A 26,708-nucleotide genomic window follows, 5' to 3' on the forward strand; every position below is an offset into this window, starting at 1 on the left:
AGGACTATATATGGAGACACAGGCAGTTTATGCCAACAACAAGCGGGAGATCTAAAAGATAGATGAACAGGCAGACGGACATAGATAGATAGATAGATAGATAGATAGATAGATAGATAGATAGATAGATAGATAGATAGATAGATAGATAGATAGATAGATAGATGGATGGATGGATGGATGGATGGATGGATGGACGGACGGACAGACAGACAGACAGACAGAAAGATAGACAGATAGACAGATAGACAGATAGACAGATGGATGGATGGACGGACGGACGGACGGACGGACGGACGGACAGACAGACAGACAGACAGACAGACAGACAGACAGACAGACAGACAGACAGATAGATAGATAGATAGATAGATAGATAGATAGATAGATAGATAGATAGATAGATAGATAGATAGATAGATAGATAGATAGATAGATAGATAGATAGATAGATAGATAGATAGATAGATAGATGGATGGAAGGATGGACGGACGGATGGATAGACAGACAGTCAGACAGACAGAAAGGTTTGCATTATGTGTTGTTCAGATGAATTATTGATGTGCATTTTCTTGTACTTTGTGTATAAATAATACATCTGGATTTTCACACACGACTGCTGAAAACGCTGACCCAACTAACAAACAAACAAACTAACAAACAAACAAACTAACAAACAAACAAACAAACTAACTAACTAACTAACTAACATATTTATCCGAGCATCTGTCTTCATCACTCAACATGGGTGTGTGTGTGTGTGTGTGTGTGTGAGTGTGTGTTTATGGCACCTGCAGAGACAGAAGAGTCTGAGGACAGATAGAGAGATGAATGTACAGGTGTGTGTATTGTTTATTTATTTATTTTTTTAATGCTATTTTTCCCTCTGTCATCATCTTCTTAATCCTCATATTAGTCTTTTTCTCTTTCTTACTTGTTTATGTGTTTAGCAGAATTGTAATTGTGTGGGTTTTTCCTTCTTGTCTGTGTGTATATATGCATTATATAGTGACTTTATGAATGTACTCATTGCTGTTTTAATCTGCAATGTTTGGTTCATTCCACTGTGGCGACTCTTAATGAATGAATGGATGAACTCACTCGCTATATTTGACTCATAAACTGAATCCTGAATCTCTGCTCCATCTGTGTCTGAGAGCAGGGAAAGCATGACTGTGCTGAAAACTCTGAGCAAATGGACATTCATGGCCACAGCAGCATGAAGAGTCAGCGGTGCGGGAGAGTCTGAAACTCCTGTCAAATAGGAGGCAAAAACAATGTCAGCAATCTCTATCTCCTCTCCTTCGACAGCCTTTCTCCAAGTTTTCCACGTTGATAGTTTTACTTTTCACAAAATCTGTGTGTGTGTGTGTGTGTGTGTGTGTGTAAGAGTGACAGAGAGTGCTGTCCTGGTGTTTTCACAGCAGTATTTCTCCACTGATGGAGCAGAATATTCCAGCTCGTCTCCCTCAATCAATACGTCCAGCTCTGCATCTGCTCATCTTAAGGTGGTTTGCATATCTGCAGCGTTACACTCTCCACACACACACACACACACACACACACACACACACACACACACACACACACACACACACACACACACACACACACACACACACACACACACACACACACACACACACACAGTTAAATAGGAAATTATTCAGCCACTTTCAGCTAAATCTGAACTCTTCTTCAAATGTTTCCCATGTGATGTTTACCGGAGCAATGAACATTTTCACAGTGTTTCCTGTCACAGTTCATTTCTTCTAGAGACAGTCTTATCTTATAGTTTGCCTACTTTATAAAGCAATCTTTAAGGTTAATATTATTAGCCCCTTAATAAATTATTTTCTGTATTGGTTACAGAACTTGCCTAGTGAAGCCTTTACATGTGACTTTAAGCTGAACACTAGTGTCGTGAAGAATATCCAGTCTAATATACATCAGTTGAATCGAGTTATTAAAAATATTGTGTTCAGAAATGGAGGCTTCATGGTGGCACAGTGGTATAGTGTCATCGCCTCACAGTAAGAAAGTTGCTGGTTCGAGTCTCGGCTGGGTCAATTTCTGTGTGGAGTTTGCATGTTGTCCTCGTGTTGGCATGGGTTTCCTCCGGGTGCTCCAGTTTCCCCCACAGTCCAAACACATGCGCTATAGGGGAACTGATCAACTACACTGGCCGTAGTGTATGAGTGTGCATATGTTGAGATTTTAATTACATAATTTAGATATAAACATTAGCAAGCAAATGAGACTATGAGTGCATGTCAGTTGCATAAAAATGTCTCGAATGTAAGTTACAGCTGCAGCAAGTTGCATTTGAATGGTTTCAGATTTAATTTTGATTATTTTATTAGCTTTATAGACCATTTCAGTGCTGCAATGTCACTGGGCCAAGAGGATTTCCTCCTTGTCGCCAAAACTATTTCATAACAACAGGAGGCAATTTAATCATATCTTAATGATAAATAACATTATTTATAAATATGTGGACCTTTTTTGATTATTGGAAACTTTGGAGGTTAAAAATGTTACACAGGAAATACCTTAGGAATATTGTTATAACAAACAAATAAATAAATATAATTAAGTCAAAAAGATTAATTAATTAACTAATAACAAACAAAAAACATCTAAATTAAAATAAATAAAAATGTAATTAATTAATAATATTATTAATATATATTAATACATTATTACGATAATACAATATTATTAATTATTATTTAATAAACGAACAAATATAAATACACAATTACATAAATAAAAATGAATAAAAATAAAAATTAAATAAATATTTTTAGCCACTAATAAACAAACAAATGAATAAATACATAAGTATAAAAATATATAATAAATTATTTATATTAATATCAATAATATAATTAATATCAATAATATTATTAATTAATAAACAAATAAAATTAAATAAATAAAAAAAATTAGTAAAAAATATTTAATTAATGAACTAATAACAAACAAACATCTAAATATAAATAAATAAATACATAAATAAAAATAAATACAATAATTATATTATTAGTAAATATTAATAAAATACAAAAAATAATTATTTAATAAACAAATAAATATAAATACATATTTACATATTCCTCTAGGTGCTCCGGTTTCCCTCACAAGTCCAAAGACATGCGGTATTGGTGAATTGGGTAAGGCAAATTGTCTGTAGTGTGAATGAGTGTGTATGGATGTTGCAGCTGGAAGGGCATCCACTGCGTAAAACATATGCTGGAATAGTTGTTGGTTCATTCCACTGTGGCGACCCCAGATTAATAAAGGGACTGAGCTGAAGAAAATGAATGAATGAACATAAGTACATTAATAAAAAATAAACAAACAAATAACTATAAATAAATAAACATAAGTAATACAATATATATAAAGTTATACTTATAAAGTTATATATAAAATATTATATATAAAAAAAAAAAAAATATATATATATATATATATATATATATATATATATATATATATAATTAAAATAAATAATCAATAAACAAACAAATATAAATAAATAAACACTCGTAGCTCAAATAGTGATCAGACGTGGTTTTCAGCTTTGTTTGGTGTGTTGGTGTCAGATGATGCGAACGTGAGGGAATACCTTAAATCTGTGGCACACACACACACACACACACTCCTGCAGTGTGTTGTCCCCGCCTCTGTCTCTATGAGTGAGTGCATTTGAGACGTCCTGGGATTTATTCAGAGAAAGCCTCCTCCATCTGATCTGCTCCACTGCACCATTTCTGAGCACAAGTGCCATTTTGTGGGATTTACACAGTAAATAAAGGCCCACATGATTTGTCTTCCCCTGCAGTAGAGAATGGGTGCGGAGAGAAATGATGAAGGAGAGCGTCTGCTGGATATATGGCTGGATATGAGGAGATAATCTGACATGGATTTCAGCAGCTCTTCTTGACTTTAGTGAGTATGGCATACACTCAAACAGCGGCTGGGGTCAATTTGGGTTTATATTCACACATCTGGACTTTCTCCTTATTTCAGAAAAATAGTGAAATCATATCATCATCCAATGACTTAAAGTATTGCTCACAGTCAGTTCAATAGAGCTAATGTTGTTATGAAGTCATATTTGCATGCCCTTTCACTCTGATTATATTTAAATTAGCATGCAGGTAAACATTAAAACAAGTTGTCATTGCTCAAATATTAATGGATATACAAATATAAAACAGTTTAGTATTAATACCTGTTCATCTATATACCTGAAATCTAAATGCACACTGTTTATCTAGCTAGCGCACATTGTTCCTCTGTAGGTGAATGACTAACACATGCAGGTTAATCCACTGAATTAAAAGGGTTGTTTTGGTCATCTTTAATCAAATTCTGAGTGTCTGGTTCTGAAGTGGGCGGTGCTTATCTGTTGACTTATCTGTAACCACTATAGCTTGAGCCACGCCCCTTTTAGAGTTTTGTGATTCACAAAAGAAAGCCCCGCCCCTACTCAATATTCAGTTTCAGTCTGAGGGGCAACACACTGATCAAAGTCTCAGGGTCATGCTTCAGACTTCTGGGTCATGCTGATTTATTAAATATATTTTTTATTTAATTAGTTGAAGAACAAAAAACAAAAAAACACAAATAAATATTAGTTAATAAATACATAAAAAATAATTAATTATTTATTTAATGAACAAATAAAAATGTATAAATAAATACATAAAACATAAATTAAAATAATAAATAAAAAATAAATTACAAACAAATAACTATAATTAAATAAATCAATAAAAAAACTATTATTTAATTAATTTATAAACAAATAAAAAGCCACTTTGTTGATGCAGTGGCGCAGTAGGTAGTGCTGCCGCCTCACAGCAAGTAGGCCTCAGGTTCGAGCCTCAGCTGGGTCACTTGGCATTTCTGTGTGGAGTTTGCATGTTCTCCCTGCGTTCGCGTGGGTTTCCTCCGGGTGCTCCGGTTTCCCCCACAGTCTAAACACATGCGGTACAGGTGAATTGGGTTGGCTAAATTGTCCGTAGTGTGTGAGTGTGTATGGATGTTTCCCACAGATGGGTTGCGGCTGGAAAGGCATCAGCTGCATAAAAACATATGCTGGATAAGTTGGCGGTTCATGCCGCTGTGGCGACTCCAGATTAATAAAGGGACTAAGCCGAAAAGAAAATGAATGAATGAATGTCACATTGTTTGGCAGTATCAAAAAATGTTTGTGATGTATAAATATTTTTCTCTATATAATTTATAGTCGTGTTGATACAAATTATTCCACTACAGAGGATATAAACTGTTAAATAACCTGTTAAAAATGTTGTTTATCATTTCAGTCTTTCTAAATATTCTCAAAATTCTAAAATAAAAATATATGTTGTTATCCTATCCTTTATCCTAGTTTTAACAGCAGATGGCGCCATAACTTAGTTTTATTTATTCATTTGGTTCAGGGGTGGCCAACCGTGTTTCTGGAGATCTCCCATCCTGCAGAATTCAGCTGCAACCCACCTGCCGGTAATTATCAAGTGCTGTTCAGGTCCTCATTAATTGGTTCAGGTGTGCTTGATCAGGGTTGGAGCTGAACTCTGCAGGAAGGCAGATCTCCAGGAACAGGGTTGATCACTTTATTTTTCTTGAGCTTATAGACCCTTATTTATCAGGGGCCGCCACAGCAGAATGAACCGCCAACTATTCCAGCATATGTTTTATGCAGCGGATGCCCTTCCAGTCGTGGGAAACACCCATACACTCTCATTCACGCCAATTTAGTTCATCAATTCCCCAATAGAGCATGTGTTGGGACTAAAACCCTGGAGAAAACCCACGCCAACACAAGGAGAGCATGCAAACTCCACACAGAAACACCAACTGACCCAGCTGAGGCTCGAAAATGTGATCTTGCTGTGAGGTCACAGTGCTAACCACTGAGCCCCCGTGCTGCCAAGTCAACAGTAACCTATATAATTACTGACACGTCATATATAGGCCTAGTACATAGGGCTGCTTAATTTTGCCAGGACATTAATGCTTATTAATTTCCATTGCTTTAATAATCTCATGGAAAATAATCTGAGAGCAATATTTTATTCCTCTTCTCAGAGTTTCTCCTTGTCCGTCAGACCCAGTGGACTCTTCATATCTGCTGCAGAGTGTTTATCTGTTTTACAGGCAGCTTTGCATCAGTGTCTCTGGCATAGAAATCAGACACACTTACAAAATAAATCTGCCGCTAGAATTTGAATTTTGTGACTAATTTGTGACATTTAATCCAATTTACATATGGAGCAGTTCAGTGTATGGTTATAAACAACAATAAATGAGTATGAATGAGATATGAAGCATGGGGTTCAAATCCAACTGTAAATTGTAATATATTATAGTATGAAAGTACTGAATATAGACACAAGATCTCCTTCAGGCTGCAGATTTTCAACATGTACAGCTGATTGAAATGGATTAATTATTGCCCTGATCATGCAAATCAGCATTTCAACTGTTGAAGTATTTTCTTGTAACCATTTCCTGAATGTTTTGCTCATGCACTGTTAAACAACATCTGTAAATCAGCAGTTTTCCACATTTTCTGACTAATATTTTTATTTTCCCTGTTTTTTTCTGTGTTTGAGTTGCATTATGGGCTCATGACCTTTTCTCTAACAACTTTTAACCTGTAAAAGTGTGTAAAAGAGTGTGTGTTCTGCATGTGTAATAGTGTGCAGTGCTGTATTGCGTGTGATGGTGTTGTACATTACGCTACAGAAGCCTTGTAATAAACTGCAGCACATTTACTCTTATTCTACACACTTATTTCTCTACATATTATTGTCTCTTATACATTATATTATTATTTCAAACCACTGAAATGTCAATAAAGTCAAAAGTACAAGTCATTCCCTTATACACTGGCCCATATCATGTGCATTTTGTTTAGTGTCTTCCCAAATGGGATGGAAGATTAATTAGTGCTGTCTGTTATTATGAGGTAGTTTAAATCAGTAACTATAAGCATTGAACTTTGGGATGCTAACTTGCATTTCTAATTAATTATTGACATGAACGGTACCTCAGACCTTATTAGATAATTAAGCGAATACAGTTAAAATCAGAATTATTAAACCCCCTTTGAACTTTTCCTTTTTTATTTCCCAAATGATTTTATCAGAGCAGGGAAATGTTCACAGTATGTCTGATAATATTTGTTCTTCTGGAGAAAGTCTTATTTGTTTTATTTCGGCTAGAATAAAAGCAGTTTTAAGTTTTTTAAACACCATTTTAAGGACAAAGTAATTCATTTGTTAGGTCTAATTACTCTAACCTGCCTAATTACCCTAGTGAAGCCTTTAAATGTCACTGTAAGCTGTATAGAAGTGTCTTGAAGAATATCTAGTCTAAAATTATTTACTGTCATCATGACAAAGAGAAAATACATCAGTTATTAGAGATGAGTTATTAACACTGTTATGATTAGAAATGTGCTGAATAAATCTGCTGTCCATTAAACAGAAATTAAGGGAAAAAAATAAACAGGGGGGTGAATAATTCTGACTTCACCTTCAACTTTTTTTAAAAAAAGATTAACAGTATATTCAGGACATTTGTTGGATTTGTTTTTTAATAAAAAATAAATATTTTAATGTAAAACAATAACTAAACTTTGTCTTTTTAAAATATATATTTGGCAAGAGCAATGGTTCTCAAACTGTGGTGGGTTTCCTTCTAGTGGTATGTGGAGGAATCCAATATGTCATATGTACATGCTACTTCAAATGATTCATATATGAATATGATGTCATACTTTACATTTAAGTACAAGAGTTTTTCTTTTTTATATATACTTTTTAAGAACAGTAACCTATCGTTTTTAACTTTTAAAAGCACATTTTAATTTAAATGTTGACGTTTTTATTTTTATTTTCTTATTTTCTTATATATAAGCACAGCACAGTGTTAATGTTCACACTATTTATAATGTTTAAAGTGGCTGACAATAATATTCTTAATAACAGGAATGAATCTGCCTCAATTTTGGACCGCACAGCGCTGTAGCTGCTTTACTGGACCTCCACTGTATTTCAGTACTGCTCATTATGGTGGCATTTTTTTCTAAGGTGGCACTTGATAAAAAAAGTTAGAGAACCACTTTGCTGGATGCTTACAGAAATTGTTTACAAAGGCTCTCTTTATCCACATTGCAGAAACCACAGATATCCTCCATTTCAATGTACTTTGATAATAACCATTTCACTTGGTAGTGTTTTAAAATGAATGTCCTTAATTTTATTATTAATAGTGCATTTTAGGGGGTTAACCAGACTCTTTTCCAAATGATATGAACTATAATAGAGTTCCAGAACAATTTGCCTCTAGGAGTAATTTTATTTTGCTCCTGAAAAATATCACGAATATGTTTGTCAGTCAATTTTAAAGATCAGACGAAAGTCTTGCGGCGACGAAAGCGATGACATCACTCTGACGTCACACTTTCCTCAGTCGCGATAATCATGGCGGATCAACAATTCAACAACTTTCTCTGGTGAGTGGAGCTCGACTCTCCCGGTTCGTCTGCTCTTTATTAGATGTCGATTGTTTTGGTGTGCTGATCTTGTGGCGTTTATTCGAGACGAAGTGCAGATGTTTGCTGTTGTGTTGAATACAGCAGTCGCGGGTGGTGTTTGTTGTGTTTGTTTGTGTAAAGTGTACCGAAGAGTTCTCTGAATGAGCTCATCTTACTAACTCGCGTAACGCTGCTAAAGCTCGTAATGCTAATATTTATTAGCATTTCTTTCATTTTCTTAGCATTTTCTTTCCGTTTGTACTCCGCTACGTGTTTTGTTGTTAGCATTTATATGAAGCGAGTGTCTGTTAAAGCTCTAGCCACATAAACTAACGTTGGTTACTGGCTAAATCAAAACACGAGTGTTAAAATGTTCTTTATGTGTGTTTTGTTGTATAAAATTAGTCAGATTTAGAGTTTAGTGGAAAACAGGTTTATATTAAGTCTTTTAAAACAAATGAAATGTTAGTGGCTGACATTTAATATCATCTGAGCTATGGCCACCATGAAATATTAATAACCCTCCTCATTGTCCCACAGTTTAAAAGTGATATATATATATATAAATCTCAGACGCACAGTTTTCTGTTTAATTAAATTTAGTTTAAAGCAAACGAGGGTGAGATGTTGGATGTAACCCGTTTGTTTTCAGCATTACCCAGATGCTTGATTAATATGTTTTTGACTGTCTGCTGACTCATGAATGTTGGCCAATAGTGTAAACCTTGGAGTTTATTATATATGGATACTGAATCTGCATGAGTGTATTGCAGATGTGTGTCTGCTGTTATTGTGGTTGGCTTGAGTGCTCCTTCTCATATCAGGCATTCGGCTCCAGTCTAATGGCTTTAATTACGCTGCTCAATTACCATCATATATTCTGATGCAATATGTGCAGCCATTTAACCTGTAAAGAAGACTTCTGAGTACGAGACCTTTTGCTGTAAAGATGGATTATGTTAAAGGGTGCATTTTAAAATCGTAGATGGATTCTTAGTTGTTGTTTTTTTGTTATGTATCTGTTAAAATAGTCTAATATTGCCTGTGAATCTATACTTCTAAATATTGAAGTATGACATTTATTTTGACTAACAATTCACGCAAAGAATGAAAATAATAATGAGATCAGTAGAAATACTACAAATATCATTCATTCATTCATTTTCGTTTTGATGTAGTCCCTTTATTAATCCGGGGTTGCCACAGCGGAATGAACCACCAACTTATCCAGCACTTTTTTACATAGCGGATGGCCTTCCAGCCGCGACCGATCTCTGGGAAACACACACACACTCATACACTACGGACAATTTAGCCTACCCAATTCACCTGTACCGCATGTGTTTGGACTGTGGGGGAAACCAGAGCACCCGGAGAAAACCCACGCAAATGCAGGGAGAACATGCAAACTTTAAACAGAAATGCCAACTGACCCAGCCGAGGCTCGAACCAGCGACCTTCTTGCTGTGAGGCGACAGAACTACCTACTGCGCCACTTGAAATAATTAATTAATTAATTAGTTTTTTTTTTTGGCTTAATAGTCCGTTTATTAATCAGGGATCACCACAGTGGAATGAACCACCAATTTTTCCAGCACCAGCGGATGCCCTTCCAGCTGCAATCCATCACTAGGAAACATCCACACACACTCATTCACACACATGCGCTATGGATAGGCCCACATGGAATCTGTGCGTGCAGAAATCCGCAGATTTTTAGCACATCATGTAGTCTATTTACTTGTGTAAATGTGTGTACATTTATATTTATTCAGTTTTTTTTAGTAATTTCAGTAATAATATTGACTAATATGAAAGTTGATTTGATTTATTTACGATACAGTTTGTAAAGTCATATTTTCTGTCTTTTAGTACATATATATGATAGAAGTCTTAGAAGACTTTCTTACCAAATAAGTGGATTTAGATGGATTTGCATTGTAAACATTAAACTTAAAATGTTATTATTTTCAATTCAAATATTGCGTTTTTAGTAACAAAACTCCCAAAATAATTCTGCATTAATCCGCAGATTTATTTATTTTTTTTTACAAAATTCTACACAGAAATAGCAAAAAATGTCTGCAGATTCTGTCTGGCCCTGACTATGGACAATTTAGCTCACCTACTTCCCCTATAGCGCATGTGTTTGGACTGTGGAGGAAACCGGAGCACCCGGAGGAAACCCACGCCAACACGGGGAGAACATGCAAACTCCACACAGAAACACCAACTGACCCAGCTGAGACTCAAACCAGCGACCTTCTTGCTGTAAGGCGATTGTGCTACCCATTGCGCCACTATGCCGCCTGTAGTAGTAATAATAATAATAATTAAAACAATCAAACAAATAATAATAAAATGAAATCTTACTCAAACCTCTGTGATCCCTTAATAGAGTTTTTAATATCATCAAATGATCATTGTCCTTAAAGATTATTTTTGCTGTTTGTTTAAATGACCTATTTAAAGGGAGCTGAATCAACACAAAACAGAGTTTTTTGAGGGACAACTTAATTGTTTTATGTTCTATCAACTTAAATTTGTGAAAACTGTTAAGTTTTTGTTTAAATGATTTGTGTTGGGACAACATAAAGGAATCATGCGGAAGCCAGCATTTCACACAGTATCTGCAGGACAAGGGTTTTGGTGCTTAAACTATCTGACTTGAGTGAATATCTAGTGTAAATCATGCGGGAGAATATATGAATGTGTTTATTTTCTTTTTGTGATTTTACTGTTTCGTTGCTGGATATCCCCTTTTCATCTTTGACCCACATACAGGCCTTGTTAGATTCCTTCACAGTGTTGTGGCGTTATGATTGATGAATTTGACACCTTGTGAAATGTATAGATTATTACTTACTCGATAATGACATTGACGTTGCATTATTACATGCTACACATAAGCTGGAGGATCAATAATTAATCGTGTTGCCAAATCAGTCAGATCAGCCGTGAACGTGCCTCTCGCAGCTGCACAGACCTGCTCAACAGGTTCCTGAAGGCAGAACAATGAAGGATCAGCAGCAGAAGGAGCTCATTTAAACACTGAGCAGCTGATGCAAAATCCCTCAGTGCTGCCTGTGAACACTGAGACTTAAACGACACCTATTATGCTTTTTAACAAGCTGTAAATGCGTCTCTGCTGTGTCTAGAATGTGTGTGAGTTTGAGCTGAGAATACACACAGGTAATGTTCTCCAGCTCTCTGGAACTGACCCTTTCAGGCTTTGATCCTAATTGTGGCGTTTTGGTGACTGTAGCTTTAAATGCAAATGAGCTTGTGCTCTTTTTAGAAGAGGGCGGAGCTACAGATGGCTCTGCATCCCCATAGTGACAAATGTAGAACAGCAGTGTGTGTGTGTTGTGAGTGCTGGTCAGGTGTGCATGTGTGCTTCAGTGTGAGTGTGTTCATGCTTCTGTCAGTCTATGTCGCTCCTGTTCATCTAAAACTCCACATCTATAATCCTCTGAGTCTATGCTGACATTATCTTCAGCAGCTCAAACACTCTAATGGCGAATGGACAGACGGCTGCTTCTCACTCAGGGCTGCTGGACATGCTAATGAGATGGAGAGATAGTGGGCGGGGCTTTCCCCCTCTGATGACACGTACAGCAGGAGAATGTCAATCACAGTGTTTCTGCAGAGTCTGATTTACACTAATGAACATTGGAGGCTGCTGGAGATACTCACACTCCACTGACAGACACACAACTTGGTTGAAACCTCTTATAAAAGTGATTTTTGAATAATAAGTGCCCTTTAATGTATGATGAGTTGGCCAAACAAGCACAATACTGGGAAAATATGTAATGTTGTTGAAAGATATCAGTACCGTAAAATAAATATTTGGCTGTACTGCCCACGCCTAGCATATAGTAATATTGTGATAATGATAATTTAGTGGGGGCGAGAGGCAGTGGCGCAGTAGGTAGTGCTGACATCTCACAGCAAGAAGGTCGCTGGGTCGCTGGTTCGAACCTCGGCTCAGTTGGTGTTTCTGTGTGGAGTTTGCATGTTCTCCCTGCCTTCGCATGGGTTTCCTCCGGTTGCTCTGGTTTCCCCCACAGTCTAAACACATGCGGTACAGGTGAATTGGGTAGGCTAAATTGTCCGCAGTGTATGAGTGTGTGTGTGTGTGGATGTTTCCCAGAGATGGGTTGCGGCTGGAAGGGCATCCGCTGCATAAAAGCATGCGCGGTTCATTCCGCTGTGGCAACCCTGGATTAATAAAGGGACTAAGCCGACAAGAAAAATGAATGAATGAATGAATGAATGATCATTTAGTGATTATATTGTGCTGCCCTGCTCCGAATCCATTCAAGTAGGAATTCCAATGCATTCAGAAAGTCTCAGAATTATTGCAGTTTCAAAAAAATAAATGAAATTTGTTGTTGCAATAGGGAAATTGCTCATGTTATTACCGATACTGTTTGAATATATAGTGCAGTCCTATATTAAACCCTGCCATGAGTGTGAAGTATACTGTAGATATAGTAAAGTGTGATCCAGCACTTGTGTTTCTGCTGTTCCTCACACACACACACACACGCAGCTCTGTCAGTTCCTGCATGACTCTTTATCTCTCACCATCTGCATTTCTGCTCTTCTTGTCAGATGGATGATCAGAGTTTCTCGCCTCAACAGGGCTGTGGCCTATAGAACAATGGAAATAATCATGTTCTGGTCAATTGGAAGTGCTTTAATTGTGCTGTGTGTGAGTTTTTGACTCTTCTCAAACATAAACACAGCATCATGTGTGTGCGGATATTCAGAATCATGCTCAGGGAACATTACTGAGACACCATGCTGGAGTCAGATATTCTGCTGTGAACATGTGCGTTATTGCCAGAGCGGCTGTCTTTGTTTTGGTCTCTTTAACCCGCCCAATGCCAGTTTAGCTAGTTATATTTCAGCACCTCGGGTTGCCAGATTGTGGAAAAACAGAGAGTTTCAATCATTCAGTCATGAAAGCTCTTAAAGCATGAGTCCGCAGCTGAAATGCGACCTCTGGTGGACTGTAGCAGACTCTGAAATGAGATGCAGATTCCACATGAGATGGTTAGTAATTAGCAATTAATCTAAATATTAGGATGCAGGTTACATTGTAGAGCTGTGAACCAACACTAGTGTCACGGTTCGGTTACGATTATCATGCAGGGCTCAACAATAAGGACTGTCCGCTGGCCCGGGGCCAGTGTGCAAGACGCTTGGGACAGTATACAGAATGGTTACTGGCCCGATAGTGGCCAGTGCTGCTTTGTCACTAAAGTTTAATTTGGCTGCGACTGTTTGTCAATTGCGTGCTTTCATGCCCAAACGTTTGTTTCAGAACTTGTTTGCCCAGTAAGCGCGATTCGTGCGGCTAATATGATTATTATGTTGATGGATCAAGCAAGAACAAGAAGTGAAATACATTTTAAATTAAGATTTACAAATAAATGAATAATAAAAATACTGACAGTATTATAGACTGCTGTAATGAGCCTGCTTATAAAATTAGGAATTTTGGTGGATTTTAAACAAACAAAAAACATAAAATTGTCCACTAAATAATTAAACTAAACCAAACATTAAACAATTCACTTTAATTAATCTAATCAGTATTGTATTTAAATTAAATAATTTTTAAATTGTTCGTTGTATTTAAAGAAAAGTTATGCTGAATAACTAAATGGCTAACTTCTTTTTTTGGTGGGGCCAGAGAAAATTTTGGCAGGGCAAGTAAAAATCTGAACCACTTGCCCGATCGGGCCAGTAGAAAAAAATCCCTAGTGTTGAACCCTGTCATGCCATCGATTCGGTTCATTTTGATATTTCTGTGCATCACGGTGCATTGATGGTGCTTTTCATACACAGATTTTATTTTCTTCACAGCAGCAGTTCTTAGGTAAATGACGTCAGTAGTAACCGGTTTTGATTATTAATGAACCGATACCGAATTGTCCGCGTCTGCATTGCGGTGCACCGAAGAAACGATTCATTTTGACACCCCTATTACATTGTAACCCAGTGTCCTAACAACACTCTACGTGACGAGATATGCAGTGATGAGCAATTGGACCTGACCCAACACAACAGAAACATTTAAATACAGCCATTCAGAATAGTGCACTCACTGCACTCCAACACAATGAATTCATATTACAGCTCTTGAACATGATTAATGTAGATGCTGAATCACTGATATGTGTTGGTTTGCTCTGAGTCTCAGTTCTGAAGTTCAGTTCAGACGCTTTATTCTATTTTCCAGATCTGAGCTGAACTATCTGCTGCTGCTGTCAGTAGTACGGCAATAAATGTCATGTCAGACTCACTTTATTAGTGTTTAACCCTGAATAAAGCACATGAGCTCTGTACATGAGCTAATCATTCACATGTCAGAAACAGAAGCAGTTTCTAAAGTATAAATTTCAGGTGTTGTTTAGAACAGAAACTCCTTTTAATATGGGAAGTATTCCTTCTATTGTGCACAATTACTTTTATTTAGAACAGGACTTAAATCAGCCTTCACCTCGACAGTCAAGCTTGCTCCTGTGGATGTCGGCAATCTGGCAACCTGCACTTGTGTGTGTTTTAAACTAGAAGTGCAATACCTAGTTCAACCACTGGGTGTCAAACTTACATACTGCATTTTTAATAGTGATGGTGAAATGAAGCTTTCTGAACCGGTTAAGCGCTCGACCCAATTGTATCGGAAAAAGGTTTTTTACTCTAAGCTTTCCAAATCAGAGCTCAATGAGGACCTCTTCTGGTTAAAGTGTGGGAAAGCACTGTGTTGCAATAATGCCAAACGTTCGCAACTGACCGACTCATTCACGTCGTAATTCAACAACAGGAATATAAACAAATTACTCAATTACTGTTACATTACACCACAGATGACTGGTAAAATCCAAGTTGTTCAAAAATACTAACAATTGTCGTGTTCCAACTAGTCCCGTTCCAAGCAGGAATGGAACCAGCGTTTCCTGCATGGGAGGCGAATGCTCTGGGAGGAGACTATTTGAGCGATGCTTTGGGCTGCACCCGCCAGCTGGCCTCTCTTAAACACTATACTACGATATGCAGGGTTTTTCTTTAAAGATAGTTGTAAAAACATACACTAATACACTTTAGTATGGTTCTTTTTAATATTAATTACTATTGTATTTTAATTTAGTTACTGGTGTGTGGGGCTTTGAAACAGTAGAAATGTATGTAATCGACGCCTAATCTCTCACTATACACTTTACTAACCCATGATCAAAACTGGAAGCAGTCACTTGGGTACAGGCGAAAATGAAGCTTCGGACGTCACTGATCACATGATGATGGCAAAACCAATCAAGCTACTCTGCTTCACTGCGAGATGTACCGTTTTTTTGATACATGCTTCGAGCGCACGACGTCACATCACTACCTTTTAATGTTTCTGTGATTGTCTTTCCATTTTTAGGCAGGCGGTTTTGAAGGGCATTTATTATGCAAAAATCACTTTTATAAGCGGTGGGCGGGAGGTGATAACCGGTTTTAAAAGGTTTTAAAACTGCAAAAATGTTCAGTTTTACCGCTCCTGCAGTATATATGCATTGCTTTAACAACTATCTTATTTAGGCTTTTTGGGCAACAGTATATCTAGCAGAAAACCGTCCTTTACATCATTATGGTGACGCACAGCTGTCTGTAGCTCCGCCCTCTTCTGAAATAAACACAATCTCATTTGCATTTAAAGCAACAGTCACCAAAACGCCACAGTTAGGATCAAAGCCTGAACGGGTCAGTTTCAGAGAGCTGGAGAACATTATCTGTGTGTATTCTCAGCTCAAACTCACACACACACACACACACACACACACACACACACAATACAGACAGCAGAGACGCATTTACAGCTTGTAGAAAGGGGCAGAATAGGTGCCCTTAAATTCAGCATCTACACAGAGAAATTATTAAAACATTTATTCTCTCAGAAATTGCACAATCGCTAAATTTCACAAGGCATTACACACAAACCACTCGCAACACGTTAAATTAAAGGGATACGTCACCTAAAAATGAAAATTCTGTTATCATCATCCGCTGAATTCAAACCTGTTCGAGTCTCTTCTGATTAACGCAAAGGAAGATAGTCTGAAGAATGCTGGAAAATTGACTGTCACAGTGTTGTTTTTGTTCCTATATGGAAGACAATGGCTTCTTGTTTCCAGCATTCTCCAGAGTAATATATTGTTTTGTGTGCAGCAGATGACTTGAGTGTGAGTAAATAAAATTTAAAACACATTTAAAGATGTTTCATTCGTTGGATTCAGGGCTGCACGATCGTGGGGAAATCTAACCATGCAGTAAGGGCTGCACAATATACCATTTCAGCATCGATATTTCAATGTGATCATTCACAATAGTCACATCGCGAGTATATGCAATGTTTAATCTGTATTATAATGAAGTATTTTGCAGGTGTTTTTTAAGGCTTGTGACTGTGTGAGTGTTATAATTGGGAAATTCTATAGTTTTTAATTTAATAACAATATTTAGATTGATTTGTCTATACAATAAACACTATATGCAGTATTATTTTTACATTTATTATTTAAAATTGTTGATTATATTGTATGCACTCCCTAATTGCAATATTAGTTCACTCTGCAATATATATTATGATAGGAATACAGTTTCACTAGATGAGTTTAAGAATTGATCACTGGATTGATGGGGTTGATTCTGTAAAGTGTAAAGCAGAAGTGTGATGAATAATAATAATATATTACCATGTTATTATTATTATTATTATCTGGAAGTTATTTGCATGTTCTTTTGAACGCTGGTGTTTGTCGTGTGCAGTTGTTTGTCCTCGATCTTGCTCTGATTAATGCTGTTTAATAAAGTTCACAGTGACAGTGATAGTGAAACTGGCATTAAATGACGACCTTGTTTCTGAACTTAAAGCGACTCATTGCTGGAGGTCACGTACTCGCATTACCGACACAACAATACCCACTTCAAAGCTGCTCCAGAGTAACGAGAGCAGGAAACTGTGATTTTTGACCCATATATTGTGTTTCATGTGCTCTTTTCAGACATGAGCTCGCTGTGTTTGTTACATGCAGTGTTCAGCTTAAATCAGTTCACCGCTCGCAGATCTGAGCCGTTCCTGTGTTACGGATGTGCAGTGAAAACTCAAAACATGAATTCACAGAGAAAGTCCAGCATTATATTCAAATATCTGTTAATGTTTTCCAAAACTACTCACCACAATGTCTGGGATCAGAGAAATATCAATCAAACATTTTTAATAGCTGTAATTGGTGGAAATAAACGTGCATTATGTCCAAAAAAAGGGTGAATATTGTGTTTCCATAAAGGATTAGTTCACTCAAAACTGAAAACTTTCTGTCATTAATTACTAACACTCCTGTCGTTCCGTCCTTCAGAACACACATGTAGATATTTTATTCTATGAGCAATTCAATTAGGAAAATTGTGAAATTAAAGTAATAGTGCAGAGATCTGGTCCTCACGTCAGGTCAGACTGCGGCCATATAAATGCGCACTCTTAACTCACACGGGAGAAAAACTGGACTAGTGGATGACATGAAGGCGAGCAGACTCATTCATTTCATATTTTGGTTTACTAATATTTTAAGTACAACTATCTTGAGCTCTAAACTGAACAAGCGCAGAAGAAATTTGCTGTTAAATTAATTTTAATTTTTATTTGAGTCATTTTGACTTTAGTTTTTCAGTTAGTTTCCAGGTAGTTTTCAGGTAGTGCTGTCGCCTCACAGCAAGAAAGTCGCTGGTTTGAGCCTCGGCTCAGTTGGCGTTTCTGTGTGAAGTTTGCATGTTCTCCCTGCGTTTGCGTGGGTTTCCTCTGGGTGCTCCGGTTTTACAGGTGAATTTGGTAGGCTAAATTGTCCGTAGTGTATGAGTTTGTGTGTGGATGTTTCCCAGAGATTGGTTGCAGCTGGAAGGGCATCCACTGTGTAAAAACTTGCTGGATGAGTTGGCGGTTCATTCCGCCGTGGCGACCTCTTATTAATAAAGGGAATAAGCCGACAAGAAAATGAATGAATGAAGTTAGGGGTTGAAATGTAGCCTAATCAAAATGTCAAGCTGTACACTGCACAGCCCCACAGTAGTCTACACTGTGATTAATATTATAATTAATTTATATTTAGGTTATTAAAATTCGCTAAGCTATGAAATTGACAGCAGGATCATTTTGAATTTTCAAATGGCTAAAGCGCACTTTTATTTTGTGTTTAAATGTATTATTTTTTAAAGATGTTAAGTGACAAAACTCCTAATTTAATGAATTGAACGGTTTAATAAAAGTATTTAGTGTAAATGCACCGACAGTTATTGTCTGTATTCTCTGAGAAACAGACGAAAATGTATGCAGATGTTGAATAATTCAGTATATCATGATCATGCATAATATTAATATCATGGACACATCAAAAAATATATTGAATAATCATAATTAAAACTTTAAGAGAGCTTTTAGGAATACTCAGATTATTGTATTAGTTGCTCATCCCATCAACAGTGACTTGAAGAATTAATAGGTGATTAATTTCCAAACATTCACATTTTCACATGTTAACCTGGCCTGAAACTCTGAGTGTTTATAGGTTCATTACGTCTGTACAGTAATGCTCCATTCGTTATGATAAACGAGCTATAATCTGAATAATCACTAAGCTTTGCGTTTGGACACATTTTTGCATGTGTGTGAGCATTAAAGCGCTCACTTTAAGATGACGACAGGTGTGTGTGTGTGTGTGTGTGTGTGTGTGTGTGTGTGTGTGTGTGTGATTGGAAAGCATTAAAGCGCTCACTTTAGATGACTGCGTGAGTGTGTGTGCGTGCGTGTGTGTGAGTGAGTGAGTGAGTGATTGATTGATTGGAACACACATCAGTTATTGAAGCTCGTCCCACACTGCTAAAGTCACATGACAGTACATGCTTTCACTGATTTTGATGTGACCTGAGCTTTGCAGAGGAACACATGAGTCCTGCTGGAAATGCGGCAGAGATGCTGCAATATTTGTATGATCCTCATTAATAGAAGTTTGTTGATAATTGCTGGAATCCAGAATGGAAACTGAAACTGAATTTGGATTAATTGCACAGCTCGAGTGTATAGTGAATGTTTTGTGTGTGTGTGTGTGTGTGTGTGTGTGTGTGTGTGTGTGTGTGTGTGTGTGTGTGTGTGTGTGTGTGTGTGTGTGTGTGTGTGTGTGTGTGTGTGTGTGTGTGTGTGTGTGTGTGTGTGTGTGTGTGTGTGTGTGTGTTTTTGCTGTCAGATCGGTGCCGTGAGCCGCTGTCCGCAGTGATGGAGCATTTTCAGGGGGCCTGGAAGAGCGTCAGCAGTCACGGCTTCGGGTGTAAAGACTCAGTATTCGAGGACTCCTGCATGTCTCCCAGCATCCTCAAGACCTTCCCGTACCGTAGATTATCCGACGATGGCAGAATCCCAGACTCCAAGACCAGCAGCACCATCCGCGTCTTCCTGCCCAACAAGCAGCGCACCGTGGTAAAACTCAGACAGCCAGGGCTCTGTTCTGTGTACATTCTGGGTTCGGGTCAGGGGGATTCCACTACTGATGATTTGACATGACAAAAGTTTCACTCTTCAAAAATCATTCATAGCAACAGGCCTGTAAGCTCAATCCTGCTTGATATCAGGCTTATTTCCTATAAAAACATTAGACTGTTTATTTTATGTGGATATTATAACATTATTTTTAAAATAAGTATTTTTAAAACATTTAAAATCGTTTAGTAATCTGAAATAAAGGTACAAATGTATTTTTACAAGGATGGTGTCTCCTCAAGGGGTTCAAATAGGACATTTTGTACATTTTACTGACTAAAACAGACACTTTAGATGCTAATATATAATTTAAAGTTATTAATTTTACATTCTTAAGTATATACTCAAATCTAGACTAATGCTTTTCTTAGCATTTTTGTCTCGTTTCAAGTGCAATTCCCTAAAAATTCTTAAACTAAGAAGCAGGGCTGCACAGTGTATTGTTTCCGCATCAAAATGGCAACGTGCACATTTGCAATAGATACGACGCAGGATATGCAAAGTTGCGCCTAATTATATTTGAGAATTTTTGTCTTGTTTTTAGTCCAAAAATTAAAACTTCAAAGTAAAAACAAGATTATTTTACTTAACCCATATCAGATATTTTTACTTGATTTAAAATAACTTAAATTGGACCTATTACTAGACACACATGCAATCTGTGCGTGCAGAAATCTGCTGATTTCCACAGCTTTTTAGCCCATCATTGAGTCTATGTATTTACTTGTGTACATTTATATTTATTCAGTTTTTTAATTAGTTTCACTAATATTATTGTGATGTAATAATAAAATATTTGATTTATTTTCAGTACAGTTTGTAAAGTAATATTGTCTGTATTTTAGTAGATCTGTTATATGAGAGACTTGCTTTGTTTACCAAATAAGTGGATCTAATATGATTTGCATTGTAAACATTAAGTAAAAATTAAAAATGTATTATTTTTTATTTCATATATTAAGTTTTTAGTTACGATGCTCCTAAAATTAATCAATGTCTGCAGATTCTGTCTGGTCCTACCTCATACATCTGAAAGCAAAAACAAATCATTTTTACTTGATTTATGAATTTAGTCATTCAGATGGAGACGTCAGAAAAGCAGTGGGATTATTCAGTTTCTGTACCTGAATACTGTTAGACTCTCCTGAAAAACATTGAATGGGACTATTTAAACCATCTGGTGAACTGGTTTCATATTGCAATATACAGTTAATATCAGAATTATTAGCCCCCCTGAATTATTAGACCGCTTGTTTATTTTTCCCCAATTTCTGTTTAACAGAGAGCAGATTCCTCCAACACATTTCTAATCATAATAGTGTTAATAACTCATCTCTAATCACTGATTTATTTTCTCTTTGTCATGATGACAGTCAATAATGTTAGACTAGATATTCTTCAAGACACTTCTATACAGCTTAAAGTGACATTTAAAGGCTTCACTAGGGTAATTAGGGTAACTAGGCAGGTTAGGGGAATTAGGCAAGTTGTTTTATAACGATGACTTGTTCTGGAGACTATCAGAAAAAATATATAGCTTAAAGGGGCTAATAATTCTGACCTTAAAAAATGGTGTTTAAAACATTAAAAACTGCTTTTATTCTAGCCGAAATAAAACAAATAAGACTTTCTCCAGAAGAACAAATATTATCAGACATACTGTGAACATTTCCTCAATCTGTTAAACACTATTTGGGAAATATTTAAAAAGAAGAAAAAATTGGTAGGTGAACAACTTCAACTGTATATATCACGAAAATAAACTCGAAATATTAGATTTTTCCAATATCGTGCAGACTTACTATGAAGCATTTTCTATAAAACCCAAAAGTATTGTCTTGTTTTCCGAAATAATATGCTAAGTTTTTCCTTACAACAAGCAAAACAATCTTATTTCAAAGCAAAAACCAGATTTATTTACCCTTTGCTCACTCCACTGGCAGATTATTGTGCTTTGCAGTGCACTCATTCTGATCTTATTTTCACTTCAGTCAGAACTTCAGGGAAAATGTTTGATTACTGATACAAGTAATAATTAAATAAACATTAATAAAATACTAATGCAAGCAAATGATTGCAGATCCACCAAAAATATGGCTAAATAAAACACAATGCCCTCTGCAATGTTCAATTCTTTCATATCCATGTGTTGATCTGTGTAGCTCAGGATGCATGCTCATTTCTATTGAATATGTTGAAATTGTGTTGAAATAGGTGAACGTGCGAGCAGGAATGACGCTGCGCAACTGTCTCATCAAAGCCCTGAAAGTTCGAGGTCTTCAGCCTGAATGCTGTGCTGTTTTCAAGCTTCAGCGGGAACATTCTGCGTAAGTCTTGAAATATGAAATAAAATAATACAATGAGAGCGACCCACATGTGTGATATCATTAACAGCAGTGTCTATCATGCATTTACTGTTTGGATGAAGCCATCAACATGAAGGACGTAAACATTTATTAACCCCCCTGTAATAAATAATAAAATAAATACAATTGAACATTATATTAATACAGATCTTTATGGCTGATGGATGCTCATTTTCCAGTATAGTACTCAGTTTCTCTAGCTCATATATCAAAAATAAATTAGCTTAAAGGGGCTAATAAAATTATCCCTAAAATGGGGTTTAAAAAATTAAAAACTGCTTTTATTCTAGCCAAATTCACGTATATATATATATATATATATATATTCTGTATAAGTATACGTATTCTGTACGGATGTTTTATTTTCCTATTTTTTTTAAATTTCTTTTTGTGTTATTTTAATTTTTTTATAATTTATTCATTTTAATTACTTAATTGTTTTTATTTATTTATTTTATTATTATTATTATTATTATTATTATTATTATTATCATTAGTAATTTTTATTTATTTATTTTTTTCTTTGTTAGATAAATATAATTTTAATTTGTGCAGGGGTGGGAATAATATTTGTTTAAATTTCTCTGTAAAAATACTTTGTAAAATCTGTAAAAGTTTAATAAAAAAAAATATATATATATATATTATATTATATTTATATATATATATTAAACTTTTACAGATTTTACAAAGTATTTTTACAGAGAAATTTAAACAAATATTATTCCCAAATATATTTTCATATTTGGCCATATATATATATATATATATATATATATATATATATATATATATATATATATATATATATATATATATATATATATATATATATATATATATATATATATATATATATATATATGGCCAAATATGAAAATATACAGTAAATAAAGTTAATAGTTAGTACATTTGAAGCAATATGTTCATATGTGTAATTATAATAATTTAAAATTAATATGCAAATTGCATTTGCATTTCTATATTTGCTGTGGAATTGCAGCAGTCACAGTCATCCGATATAACCACATTTATATTAAATAACCACATTTAGGCAGTTATTTAATAACCGCGACAGCCCTACTGCAGGGATATTCTGAATGAGTTGTGCATGTGCTAAATACTGATTGAATATAGTACATATATTGTACATTTATAGAATGTGTGTGTGGTCAGATTAGTATGTCTAGTATGTTAACATGTGTAAGTTTTAAAAACTGCTCTTACGTCCAGTGTTGTGTTTATATTCATGATTGTTTATGTTTAGACTAATGCTGCGCAAAGATTAATTGCATCCAAAATTAAAGTTTGTTTTGACATGATATATATATATAATGTGTGTGTATATGATTTATATTTATAATGCATGGAAACCAAACTATACAAAACTATGTTGTTACATAAATATTTAAATTCATATATAATTTGTATCGTACGCATTTATATAGCATATCTAAATATAAATAAACATTTTCTCAAATGTATGCATGCATGTGTGTCTTTATATACACACAATACATATGCACAGCACACACACTTACATGGTCAAAACAAACTTTTATTTCAGATGAGATTAATTGTGTTTAGTTTAGGCTCTGCACTAGTTTAGACTTGGCATATTGTTCCACCTTATATGCACACATGTAGCTGAATGACAATAACGCTTGACTTGAAGGGGGTGAATACTTATGCACACAAGTGTTCTGTGTTATTACCAGGACCTGATTATAAACCTGCATCTCAGAGTCCGTTCATGCTTTGTTTTCTGTGCAGTAAGAAGCTGCGCATGGACTGGAGCACTGATTCTACCTCACTGGTCGGAGAGGAGCTGCTGGTTGAAGTCTTAGATCACGTGCCATTGACCACGCACAATTTTGTGAGTTTCTGTAACGCATGTGAGTGGATGCGGTGTTCGGCATCGCTCTAACATTTGCCCGTCCTCTTCTCAGGTACGCAAAACATTTTTGAAGTTGGCCTTTTGTGACATCTGTCAGAAGTTTCTTTTGCACGGCTTCAGATGTCAGACGTGCGGATACAAGTTTCACGAGCACTGCAGCACCAAAGTGCCAACCATGTGTGTGGACTGGAGCAACATTCGCCAACTCCTGTGAGTATATATGGGTTCAGCATCGGCACCACGATGTGCAAATCAACATCGTCACATCGCAGCATCTGCAATGTCAGTTTATTCATCCTGTTGAAATCTGAGGGATTATAGTTGACCAGGAACCACATTGTAGAGTCATTGGGAAGCTTAAACTTTTTTTTAACATATACATTATTGCACAGACAGGTAAAATATAGAAAAACACAACAGACAACAATACAATGTCTGCATTTTTCCTTTTTTTTTTTTGTTAAGCCCAAGTTCAAACTAGAACTATCCAACGTTACATACCCACACCCACCCACAAACCTCCCGGGAGAAATGAGAAATCTCTGCAGACTCTTTTAAATGTACACGAAATAAACAGTGAAACGTTATATTAAAGTATATGGTCTATAAATGTCATAAAAATAACTAAAACAGTTTACCCCTGACCATCTCAGTCAGAATCTAATGAGGCCAAAGAGTGAAAAACTGTAAATGGTGGTCCAAGTTTTATAGAATTTGTCAGTAGATTCCTGAAGGGAGTACTTACTTCACTTTTGGGGAAGTTTAACCTTAATAAATTGCTTGTTTGCCTTATTTTTATGGCCTGTAGCTTCACGAATTCAAGTAGGTGTATATGAAATTATAGCATTTGTAGTTTTATCAAAGATTAATTGTATGTACGTTTTTATACAACTATGCAGTGTTTTTTATTTACATTGAATTAATAGATTTCTGTACCTGAATGCAATTAGACTCTCCAGAAAACCATAAAGCACTGTCTGTGTTTCATTTTTACTGATTAATGGTCATACTAAATCATCCCAATCAACATAAAATGGTGAATTCTTTCCTAATTGATCTGTTCAAGTCAAGTGGTGACATTATATTCATATTGCGTTATATATCACAGAAAAATAAAACATGGCTATGTCAGTTTTATCCAATATTAAGTATAAAATTAAATTATTATTATAATTATATTATGATTAAGAATCATGTGAGAGAAGTCTGGAATAATGATGCAGAAAATTCAGCTTTACATGCAGCAGTGTGTTACACTTTTAACAAATATTAGCATTCACATGTGTTTTACATTATTAAAATGCATTCACATATTTAAAATTGTCATATTTTACATCAAGTTACTGAAGTTTTACTGAGCGAATAAAACTTATACAGATGAAGTCAGAATTATTAGCCTCCCTGTTAATTTTTGTTTCCCAATTTCTGTTTAACAGAGAGCAGATTTCTGCAACACATTTCTAATCATAATAGTTTTAATAATTCATCTCTAATAACTGATTTATTTCCTCTTTGTCATGATGACAGTAAATAATATTAGACTAGATATTCTTCAAGACACTTCTATACAGCTTAAAGTGACATTTAAAGGCTTCACTAGGGTAATTAGGGTAACTAGGCAGGTTAGGGTAATTAGGCAAGTTATTGTATAACGATGGTTTGTTCTGTAGACTATCCAGAAAAATATATAGCTTAAAGGGGGCTAATAATATTGACCTTAAAATGGTGTTTAAAAAATTAAAAACTGCTTTTATTCTAGCCGAAATAAAACAAAAAAGACTTTCTCCAGAAGAACAAATATTATCAGACACACTGTGAACATTTCCTCAATCTGTTCAACATCATTTGGGAAATATTTAAAAAAGAAATAACAAAATCAATGATTAATTCTGACTTCAGCTGTATATATTAAAACAGTTGTGTTTGTTCTAGCTTTTGATCTGCAGTATAATGTGTGTAGGCACGCTTCACAGGCTGATTATGTGTTCAGCGTGAGGTATTCTCAGCGTTTTTCCCCTATTGAAGCGTAGATAAACATGTAGATGTAGTTCAAGGGAAGTCTCTTGATGCACAGAAATAGTTTTGCATACAGGCGCTCGTACAGTGAGCTTTGCAGATGAGTATCAATGAAAATCAGCTAATGCACAGTACAAAGCTCCTTTCTTCTGCTCACCATGCTGGAATACATCAAGAAGATGATTCATTATATGACGTTTTCTAGCATCGCACCAACAAGAATCCTCATTAGTCCATTTAGAGGCTTGAAATGGGGCAGTTTGTGCAGACTCAGCCATTTC

At 35.7% G+C, this 26,708-nt stretch overlaps 2 protein-coding genes across 7 annotated transcripts in view; one reads left to right on the forward strand and one right to left on the reverse strand.

Annotated features, from left to right (window-relative positions):
• Window positions 1–26,708, reverse strand: part of poc1a (POC1 centriolar protein A) — a 521,349-nt gene that overhangs the window by 265,973 nt on the left and 228,668 nt on the right. The gene's annotated exons all lie outside the window — the stretch shown is intronic.
• The window catches only part of raf1b (Raf-1 proto-oncogene, serine/threonine kinase b), a 42,675-nt gene continuing 16,732 nt past the window's right edge, over window positions 766–26,708 (forward strand). For 2 of the 6 annotated variants that reach the window (XR_015501981.1, XM_087272438.1), the window contains exons 1-5: window positions 8,499–8,566; window positions 19,859–20,088; window positions 22,363–22,475; window positions 24,288–24,390; window positions 24,464–24,621. Coding sequence is in view for 4 of the 6 variants with exons in the window: in XM_087272438.1 (XP_087128564.1) it covers window positions 19,888–20,088; window positions 22,363–22,475; window positions 24,288–24,390; window positions 24,464–24,621 (575 nt within the window). In the remaining 2 variants the exon portion in view is untranslated. 6 annotated transcript variants of the gene reach the window in all.

This window comes from Danio rerio, chromosome 11, assembly GCF_052040795.2.
Source record: "Danio rerio strain M-AB ecotype USA chromosome 11, GRCz13ab, whole genome shotgun sequence".
Taxonomy (NCBI): domain Eukaryota; kingdom Metazoa; phylum Chordata; class Actinopteri; order Cypriniformes; family Danionidae; genus Danio; species Danio rerio.